At 45.3% G+C, this 10,583-nt stretch overlaps 2 protein-coding genes across 2 annotated transcripts; both read left to right on the top strand.

Annotated features, from left to right (window-relative positions):
* The first annotated feature begins 3,672 nt into the window (after positions 1 to 3,672).
* LOC123410359 (carbon catabolite repressor protein 4 homolog 3-like) lies at positions 3,673 to 7,724 on the top strand. The gene is made up of 13 exons (XM_045103289.1): positions 3,673 to 4,033; positions 4,437 to 4,600; positions 4,675 to 4,740; positions 4,814 to 4,866; positions 4,957 to 5,038; positions 5,516 to 5,596; positions 5,815 to 5,907; positions 6,181 to 6,213; positions 6,319 to 6,389; positions 6,469 to 6,580; positions 6,665 to 6,750; positions 6,818 to 6,902; positions 7,080 to 7,724. The coding sequence occupies exons 1-13, from the start codon at positions 3,769 to 3,771 to the stop codon at positions 7,269 to 7,271; spliced, it is 1,383 nt and encodes a 460-aa protein (XP_044959224.1). The 5' UTR covers positions 3,673 to 3,768; the 3' UTR covers positions 7,272 to 7,724.
* Positions 7,725 to 8,874: 1,150 nt separating this feature from the next.
* Positions 8,875 to 10,142, top strand: LOC123412295 (protein CURVATURE THYLAKOID 1A, chloroplastic-like). Its single transcript, XM_045105252.1, has 5 exons — positions 8,875 to 9,099; positions 9,189 to 9,280; positions 9,386 to 9,493; positions 9,613 to 9,684; positions 9,802 to 10,142. Exons 1-5 carry the CDS (start codon positions 8,973 to 8,975, stop codon positions 9,865 to 9,867), a joined length of 465 nt encoding a protein of 154 aa, XP_044961187.1. The 5' UTR covers positions 8,875 to 8,972; the 3' UTR covers positions 9,868 to 10,142.
* Positions 10,143 to 10,583: the final 441 nt, after the last annotated feature.

The following is a 10,583-nucleotide window of genomic DNA, read 5'->3' as shown; positions in this document are numbered from 1 at the left end:
GCATCCGCCACCTTCCCCCAGACACCACGTGCCCCACGAACCACTACTACTATATTTTTAACTCGCCTGTTGTTGCATTCTTACCATCGCAGCAACTGGTATATTGCAGACCGAGGAAGACGAAGACGAGACGATGATATCCAGATCCCTGCAGCGCCGAACGAGAGATGCACGTCACGTGACGCTTCAATGTTGGTGCCGACAACAACTGCCCACCTCGTTGGATAGGAGGATGGGGCGACGAGGTTGCAACCGAGGTCGGGCGCACAGGTTGTCATTGCCGCATGCCTCCACCACAGCTGTTGGCCAAGCACGGTGCGTCAACCTCGCCGGAGAGAAGGGTGCGATGAGCGACATGGCGAGAGATTTCGACGCTCGCCGATGGGCAGCGTTGCTAGTCCCTCACCGGAGACCTTTTTTTTGCAACATCCTCCGTGTTGCATGAAAGATTCTGCAACATCACTAATGTTGCAAAACTTTCTTACGTCGATAACTTTGTTGCAAAGAAATCAACAACAATAATAGCTAGATAACAATACCTCTGTTACAAAAAATCTGCAACACATTCTCTGTTGCAATTTTTTTACAAGACACCCTCTGCTGCAAAAAAAATCTGTAATACAATCTCTGTTATAAATGTTTCTACAATAAGGTCTTTGTTGCAAAGTAGAAAAAAGACGTTCATCCCGATAGATCCGACGACTCGACGAGACGGTGGATCTTTTAAAAAGATCTGCCGACCGATGCGTAGGATCCCCATTAAAATATTCATATCCCATTGCAACGCACATGCATTGTCCTAGGTTTTTTATGGACAGGCTTTGTCCTAGTCTTTTTTGAACATCAATAACTTAATTCTTTAAATAATAGCTAGGTATGGCAATGGGTCGGGTTTGGAGCGGGTGGAGCTGGTCCAAATCCAACCCATGACCCATATTCGTACCCTCTATCCATCCACCAAAGTATCCATGGACACAAAATGTGCCCATGCCCAAACACATCCAGATATCCATGGAGCTCCATGGGCATAGAAAAATCAACATGAAGCCTTCCCAAAGATCAAACTAACTCTTCATCGTTTGTTAACAAAGATTAGGTTTAATAATTATGTTAGTGCAGTTGTGGGGGATTAGGGAAGATGGGTCAGACTTTGACCTTCTCTGACCACGAGTGACTTGGGGTTGGACATTTTCTTAGTTTAGTGTCCCTACCATAGGGGCCCATGTGTCATATGGGTATCCATGGAGCAAAAATTAAAACTGTGCCCAACCCAACTGTTCGTGGGTATCCATATCCACGGAACCATGGGCAGAAATGCGCTCCATACCCTTGCCCAACTGGGTCGGGTATCCACGGGTATCCAGATCCATGGATAAAATTGCCATCCCTAATAATAGCCATATCATTTAAGTTTGCGGAAGAAGATAGTCTCGGGGTGAAGCGTCCCAAAACTGAAAATAGTTAGAGTTATAACAGTGTTTTGCCAAACAATCAGCGACGAGATTAGCTTCCCTAGTTAACACCATATATGTGGAGATATCAAGAAAAAAGCACTCGGGGTGAAGTGTCCCAAAACTCAAAAGAGTTAAAGTTATAGCAGTGTTTTGCCAAACAACCAGAAACGAAATTAGCTTCCCTATTAACAACATATATATGGAGATATAGAAAAAACACTGAGGGTGAAGCGTCCCAACACTCAAAAGAGTTAGAGTTATAGCAGTGTTTTGCCAAACAATCAGTGACAAGATTAGCTTCCCTAGTTAACACCATATATCTGGAGATATCAAGAAAAAAACACTAGTGGTGAAGCGTCCCAAAACTCAAAAGAATTAGAGTTATAACAGTGTTTTGCCAAAGGAAAACACTTTGGATCAACCGACTGATTTTACTCAAAAATCAGCCGGGTCGCTGGCTCCTCACGTGTCCCTCTCAGCCACATCTTTTCTTCCCACCTTATCCCTTCCAGTGCTCTCTCCTTCACTCATTCTCCTCCTCATCTTATTCCTCTTTTCCTTCCGTAGCAATGATGCTGAGATGAAGCACGACGAGGGGCAGCCGGGGCTGGGATGGAGCAGCACCAATGCACGGGGGTGGCGTTGTAGTGAAGCTCCGTCGACGGCGCCGACGAGATGTTGAGATGGAGCCCGTAGTGCTGGTGTCGCGCTCCAATGAAGCATTGCCGGAGCTGTGATCGGTCGTCGGTGCTGCATTGGAGCATCGCCACGCCAGTGTGGCGCTGCAATGAAGCTTCATCGGCGGCTGCAATGGAGCTTCATCGACGGCGCCAAGAGTTGCGACGCTGCGCCCTGAGCTGCAATGGAGCTTTACCTACGGAGACGAGAGCTGCAATGCAGCGCCCAAAGCTGCAATGAAGCTTCACCGGCGGCACCAAGATCTGCGATGCAGCACCCGCGCTGCAATGAAGCTCCACTCGCGCTGCAATGAAGCTTCATCACGACGAGCGATCGTTGCTTGCGTTGACTAGATCCAAAGTCCTTGTAGAACGCATCTAATGGCTGGGGACCCGAGTGATTTCTTGGGAAATCAGTCGGTTGATCCGTAGCAGCCGCCTTTGCCAAACAATCAGCGACGAGATTAGCTTCCCTATTAACACCATATACGTGGAGATATAAAAAAACAAAGGGTGTAGCGTCCCAAAAACTCAAAAGAGTCAGAGTTATAGGAGTGTTTTGTCAAACAATCAACGACGAGATTAGCTTCCCTAATTAACACCATACATATATGCGGAGATATATAAAGAAAAAGGAAAACACTTAAAAACAACCGGCTGATTTTTCACTCGCGTAAGCCGCGGCCGACGCCCGCCACGCGTCCCTGTTTGCTCGCTCATCCTTTCCCTTATCTCTTCCCCCACAAACTGGACCGCTCGTTCTTTTTCCTTCCTTTCTTCTTCCTTGAGCACACCGCACCACACACAAGTGCCAGTGCCTGCCATCGTAGACCATAGCCGCCGTTGCTGCTGCAAGCGGGCTTCACAAAGGACGGTGCTTTGATGCAATTCCAGTTGTCGGTCACCTCATGCTGCTATAGGCTAGGTTGGGAGGACGGTGCTGTCATGGCCGACGGCGGAGCTGCGTTGCAGCAGGCGATGCGCGGCGAGGTTGTTGCCATATTGATGGCGGAGCTGCGTTGGAGGAGGAGGGGATACGAGCAACTGCCATGGCCCTCGACAGAGCTACGGGCAATGCTGCAACGAAGCTTCGCGGGGGCATCAATGAAGCTTTGCCGAAGCTGCAACGAAGCTTCGTCGGGGCGTCAATGAAGCTTCGCGGTGCTGCACTGAAGCTTCGTCGGGGCGTCAATGAAGTTTCGCCGGTGCTGCACTGAAGCTTCGCGTGTGGCGTCGGTGCTCCATTGCAGCTTCGTCTCGGTGCTGGGGTTGTTATGAAGCTTTTGTCGATGCTTGATGTTGCCATGGACAGCACCTGCAGCTTCGGATGCAGCGCCAGATCGTACGTCCCCTAGCGCCAAATCTAACGGCTGGCTAGGCGGATGATTTCCTGGCCTGATCCGTAGCAGCCCCCAAAGAAAAAACACCATATATGTGGAACGGTGGTCAATAAAATAACCTAGATTTACAACACATCTGAACCGTCCGATCCAGATACTGAGGCACCTATAGTAGTACTACTCAACCCCTCGTATAGGAACCGGCAAAATGAGTTCAGACCCCGTCAAATTCCGTTCCCCTCTCACCCCGACCTGACCCACCGACCCCTCGCCGGCCCACCGCCACAGGTCGCCGCAATGGCGTACAACTCTTCGCGCGCGCGCCTCTCGCCGCCAGCTCCCGCGGCCCCTCGCCCCAGGAAGCGCGGACGTTCTCCCTCAGCTCCCGGCGCGGCGGTGTGGCGCGCGTCCGCTGCATACGTCGCTCCTTTCGACCACCGCCGCCGCTGGCAGAACCCTGCAGGCGCGTCTGGCCGCGTCTGGCAGGGGTACCGCGCGCCACATACCCCGGTGCCCTCCCGGCAGTGGGTCTTCGCGGACGAGGCATCCACCTCGGGATCAGGTATCCTGTTAGCTGCATAGCTGTCGTTGTCGAGGAGATTGGTTACCTTTGCTCACCACTTGTTTGTGTATAGGTCTGGTAAAAATTGGCCTTTGCATTGGCTATTTTACTAGTAATACTGCACTACTGCTACCGGGAAATAGTAAGGAGCTAGTTCAACCAATTAGGTAGTGGAAGTTATTTTCCAAAAGAAAAAAGTTCAGTGAAAGTCAAAATCTTCTACCCAGCTAGTGCAATCTCCCACAAAGTCATGATCTTCGTGTGTACTTCCCTTACAAAGTTGGATCAGTTTGGCTTGTTGGCTTGGAAGTGTGTTGCTTATCACAAATTTGTATCAGATTGGGTGGAATTGTGTTGCTGAGATGGAGGCATTCGTGCCTGTACTTATGCTTTCTTTTGTTAGATGCATGCACAATCATGTCATACAACATCTTGGCGGATAACAATGCACGGAACCATCCTGACCTTTACTTGGACGTCCCTTGGGATGCTTTGAGATGGGATTCGAGGAGAAGGCTTATTATCCATGAAATTAGGCACTGGGACTCTGACTTAGTGTGTCTTCAGGCAAGAACTCAACCTGCATATTGGCGATGTCATCCTTCCACTGTACTCTGTAACACTTTATGTTTGGAAAATAGGAGGTGGATAGATTCCGGGAAATTGCTGCAGAAATGAAGAACAAAGGCTATGAATGTAGCTTTAAGGTATAGCACTATAACATTTCTCTTTGAAATTTCTGCCTTTCAAATCTTAAGCTGAGTCCCGTGCCATCCTCAGGGGCGCACTGGGGATGCTAAAGATGGATGTGCTACCTTTTGGAAGTCAGAACGGTATGACTAATGCTACCCCTTCTCCGCTTGTTATCTTTATTGGTTGGAACAAAGCAGCAATTTTATCCTTTCTGTTTGTTTGAACTGTAGGTTACGTCTGCTTGAGGAAGATAGTATTGACTTTAGTGAATTCAATCTACGAAATAATGTTGCTCAAGTATTAGTTTTTGAGGTACTTGGATTTACATCAAAGCACTAGTTGGTTCAGTTCATTAACTAAAGTAAGGAGTAATTTCTCATCCATCCTGGTAAGAGTTAGCAGATAATCGCTTGGCTTCTTCTGCTATTAATGCTTTCCCTATTTGATATGGGCCTGAGACCCAAATAATGGGTAGAACTAGCAGGAAATAGAGAAGGAGGGGATATCTTTTTTTCTGTGATAGTTCCATCTTTTCTCTGTGAGTCGAATAGCTCTATCTGGAAACATGCACCATGTATTATTATAATTTTAGCACTGTCTTGTGACTCCCTTTACATTGTGTAAATGAACCAAATGATGTACTACAATCGTGCATTTTCTGAATAGCCTCCCAGCTACCATCTTTTGTATATTTTTTCTTCTTATTCAGGTCTCTGCTAAGTAACCAATGTTTTACTGTTGGAAGAAAATGGTTATATTTATTTTTCTTCTGACATGTTTCCTTTTCAGCTTAACGGAACCCAAAAATTTGTACTCGGGAATATCCATGTTTTGTTTAATCCAAAGCGTGGAGATGTAAAAATGGGACAGGTATGTCAGTTCAGATAAAATCAGCATCATTTGTTTCATGCATATCTAATATCATTGTGTAGTCGTGTCTCAAGATGGTCTGCATAATCCTCATTAGCTGATAGGAATGTAATGCACAGTTTGAAATGACTGTTGGCCACTTCAAATTTGACAGATATCTATTTACTCCTTCCAACTTTACCCAAATTATTGTTTACTCCTGATTCTCCTTCCTCCAGATCCGCATGCTACTGGAGAGGGCGAATGCTCTTGCTGGAAAATGGGATGGAATTCCTATTGTGCTTGCTGGTGATTTTAACAGCACACCTGAAGTATGTTTTAGTTGCTTCCTTGCATATATGTGCCTTAAGATTCTCACATAAAGATAATTACTTGTAACAAGTGTTTAGTTTCTGGAACTGAGATGACATGTTACCGCTCATGAGTGATAGTGCTTTAGATTGAACGCGGGTGTTGGATGGTACAATTAGGGTATTAAGTTGTAAATAGGTTTTTTTTTTATTGAAATGTGGTATCTTGTGATTTAGAGCTAACATTTTTCTTTCATTGGTTCTAACTTTTCTTTTTTCTCTTCCTTGGACCAGAGTGCCATCTATAAGTTCTTGTCGACAATGAAGGTGAAATATTGCATTAGATATTTCTTGCATATCCCCAAAGTTATAGTCTGGTTATTATAGAACTGATTTACAATGCATACAATGTGCTCTTTTTGGTGTGACCAGCTGAACGTTTCTTTGCATGATAGAAGGCAGTTGTCTGGACTGGATAGCTCTGAATTTGGTTTGTATTGTAGGTTAGAATTCTTTCTTGTCAGATTTTAGTTGACCTAGCACATTTGTCCATTTTAAGATTTTTATCTACCTTCCTTGTAGTTTACTGAACTTTGAATGGAGTGACGAAGAAGTGAGAAATGCGACAGGGTCCTCAAATGTCATGGTCGCTAGACATCCGTTGAAGCTTTCTAGCTCTTATGCTATGTTGAAGGTAGTATTTATTTTCTAGTAGAAACTGAAGCACTCTCTTCGACTATTCGACATATAGTTGAAATGAAGAGCCGGTTTATTTTAGGGAAATTCAAGCAATAGGGGTCATCATGGTGAACCTCTAGCAACGTCATATCACAAGAAGTTTCTGGGGACTGTTGATTATTTGTGGTACGCTTCTAAACGTGTCTGCATCTATTATACACATATACAATATGGCTGAGTCTCGTTGTTGAAGGTATACTCCTGGACTTGAATGCTCCAGAGTTTTGGACACACTACCTGTGGATGCTTTGAAGAGGACAAGGGGTCTTCCAACCAGGGTACTTCCTATTTTAATGCATCATACTATTTAGACAAATCTGTATGTGAAAAAGGACTATATGTTTAAACTTTGGGCTTGGGCAATGTCATGATTCGAGTTTTGGCCGTAAATTTCCTGTTATACATAATGCTCATATTTGACCGCTAACAACGATGTCATGCTGAAAAATCATCAGGAAATGGGCAGTGATCATCTGCCAATTGTTGCTGAATTCATCTTCTCGGAACAGACCAGATATTCATCCGAGCAAGGAGATGAATCCGACCAAGATGAATCTGAGCCAGACGATGAGCCTACACGAGAAGCAACCACAGCAAAACACATATATTTCTCCTCAGACAGTGACAGTTCGGCTGATGCAAGTTAATTATTCAGTTGGTAGGAAAAGTTTAGGATATATGACTTGGAGGACAGGGGCGCTGTACGAACTTCATGGCGGTGACCATACCATTCATGATTCAGATGCAGAAATTATCTTGGCCATTGTAAGGCTCACGCCATATCCTTGAATGAATGTGCAAGGTGTGTTGCCAGAACCTGTAGTGTTGTAATTCCTGTAGTGGATTCCAGTCCTGCTGCTTCAGGATGCTGATACGGATCAGAATCAGGTGTAGGAAGCTGATGTCTCCAGACTCAAGTGCCAAGATTGTGGCCGAACGAGTGTTCTCCACGAGCTATACAAACAAGTAGGTTAAGGACAAGGAAAGAAAAACAATTAGTATTGGCAGTTTAGCATTTACTAGTACTCAAAGTGTATTTATTCTCCACTTTTGCGCAGAATATTGACACGCTATCGTAATGATTTAACGTGCAGTATGTACATGCCGACTGTAGTGTACTCGTTCGGTCTATGCCTATATACTCGCTCGTTTGACACTAACTGGCAAGCGTTCACTGGGACGGGATTGGCAAGCGAACATTTCTAATGACGTTTTTAGGTGATAGCAGTTGGTAGTTTCTGCCTGTTTTCGCCTCAAAAATTCTTTCTATTTGGAAACTGTCATGTCTCTCTGAAAAATTGTCATGCGTCACTGAATAAACTACTTGTAAAAACGTTGGCAAACGCTACCCCTCATTGTGAACGTTCGCTGGCTATTGGGGTCCTTGACACTATTGGTTGAGGATCCCGCTTTTAGATTGGTGTAGGAGCAGGAGACTAACCAAACTTGCATATATCCTGTAATAAGTTAGGAATTACAAAGTTCACGTGAAGTACAAAGCATCTCAAACATAAAAATTACATTGAGATTATGAGACCACTGAACAAAGCATCTCCAACATAAAAATTATATTGAGATTATGAGACCAATGTATGACGGCTAGCTATATACTCGCTCGTTTGACACTATTGTTTGAAGATCCTGCTTTTAGACTGCTCGCAGTAGGATACTAACCAAACATTCCATATATTCTGCAATAAATGAGGAATTGCCGTCATCGAGGAGGTCAGGCAGGCTTTAGTAAGGGGGCGGTGCGTCGGCGGCTTGTCCTGATGGTGGTAGTGGTCGTTTGATGATCCATTGACCTGTAGATGCAAAAAATTTTATGTGTGTTATATATGTTTTATTTTGTACTCCCTCTGTAAACTAATATAAAAGCATTTAGATCACTATTTTAGTTATCTAAACACTCTTATATTAGTTTACAGAGGTAATACTTATGGACTTTTGTATTAGATCGAGTCCTTTGTGTAAAAAAAGAAACTAGAAATTGCAGCAATAGCAAACACACAGATGCAGAGGCTGAGTACTAGCACTAGCAAAATGCAGATCGACCTTGCATTCCCCAACCGTCAAATCCGCAGTCCGCACTCATCAGGCACCAACCAAAGAAATGCCTGGTACGGGAGGGCAGGGAGGCCATCTATGGATTTGAAGATAGGGAGGCGGCCAATCAGAGCCAAGCGGCCGGCCACGTCACCGCTCCGAGGGACCAAGACGCGGGCGAGCGCGGCCGCACAAGAGCCCCTCCTACACAACAAGCGTCCCAGCTTTTGTTGTTGTTGGGCGAGACACAGAGCGAGAGGCCGAGGAAGCGATAGCTCTAGCGATAAGGCACTGACGGATCAATGGCTGCCACGGCGTACTCCGTGGCCCTCCTCGGCGGGGCGCGCCTCCCCGCCGCCACCAGCAACGCCGCCCCACGCTCCTCCGCCCTCCTCCCGCGGCGCAACCTCCACCCGCTCCGCCTCCAAGGTGCACATGCATCCTATGCTATCTACGTACTATCAGCCGGGTTTTTCCGGAGGATTCTTTTGGCTCTGACGGCTTGGCCGAGCTTGCAGATGCGCCGAGGCCGTCCCTGCTCCGCGTGAAGGCGGCCTCCGACGACACGTCGGCGAGCGGCGATGAGATCATCGAGGACCTCAAGGGGAAGGTTCGTACGAGCTACCTGTCTGCGTAAACGTATGAGCCGTATTGGTCAGTCAGTGCGCAACACAATGTGCCCTATCGTCACCCGTTCTCTTCTCCCGTGTGACAGTGGGAGGCGATTGAGGACAAGCCCACCTTCCTCCTCTACAGCGGCGGCGCTGTCGTCGCGCTCTGGCTCACCACCGTCGTCGTCGGCGCCATCAACTCCGTCCCGTTGGTACGTGCCCGCTGACCAAATTAACCGACTCTTGCTTTCTCGCTCAGTTATTATTATTAATCCTGCGATGAACTGTGGTGGATGATGAATTATGTTGTTTGGTGGTGCGCTTTTTGCAGCTCCCCAAGCTCCTGGAGCTGGTTGGGCTCGGGTACACCGGGTGGTTCGTGTACCGCTACCTCCTCTTCAAGGTAAACAATGCTAGCACATGGTACTTCTTGTGTGTGTCTGAATTGAATTGAATTGGCCAATTTCGCGTAAGATTATTTAATTTACATGGATGGTTTGGTTTTCCTTACTTCTTACAGGAAAGCAGGAAAGAGTTGGCCACCGACATCGAGAGCTTCAAGAAGAAGATCGCAGGAACAGAATAAACTCGGTTCTCTGGAACGTTTCGGATGGCTCTTTTGTCTAATTATGTAATGGAAGAAGATCTACTTGCTGCTTAGAGTACCATCCACTGCATTTGTGTGTTACATATATGTATGTATGAAAAGAAATGCGCTTTGGATGGTGTGAGGTGACAATAGTGAAATTGTATCAGTTTTTGGAATTCTTCTATTTCTTTCTATATAAATGTGTTCATATGGAAAACTTGATCCGTCGAATTGACTTTATATGAATAAAATGAAACTCGTATTGTATTGTAGATGGTAAGTGAGTCCAAGGTGTGGCGCACCTATTTTAGTATATTTACTTAGTATCGATAAATAAATATAGAAAGGTGTATAAATCATGATCTCTTAGTCTCCGTATAAGGTTTACATGTGAATACCATATTTTAATTTGATATTATATGACAACACAGGGTTGAAACTAATGAATTACCTTTGTTTCATTTAAATAAAGTTATAATAATCATTACTCCAAAATATAATGTTGAAGTTACTACTACAATAAACATTTACCAACAACAATTTATAACCATAATTGCAATTGCTTGACAATTTTAGTTGGAGGTAAACCCAAATCTATATTAAATACGGATATTTCGTAGTCACATTGGATACTGATGACTGTCAATTGTAACATCCCGATGTTCGGAATTTTAGGAAAAAGTTTTCAAAAAAGTAGGGCCAGAAATTTTTGT

The sequence above is a fragment of the Hordeum vulgare genome, chromosome 7H (genome assembly GCF_904849725.1).
Source record: "Hordeum vulgare subsp. vulgare chromosome 7H, MorexV3_pseudomolecules_assembly, whole genome shotgun sequence".
Taxonomy (NCBI): Eukaryota; Viridiplantae; Streptophyta; class Magnoliopsida; order Poales; family Poaceae; genus Hordeum; species Hordeum vulgare.
Note: the sequence above shows the minus strand (reverse complement) of the source record. Positions and strands in the feature narration are given on the sequence as shown.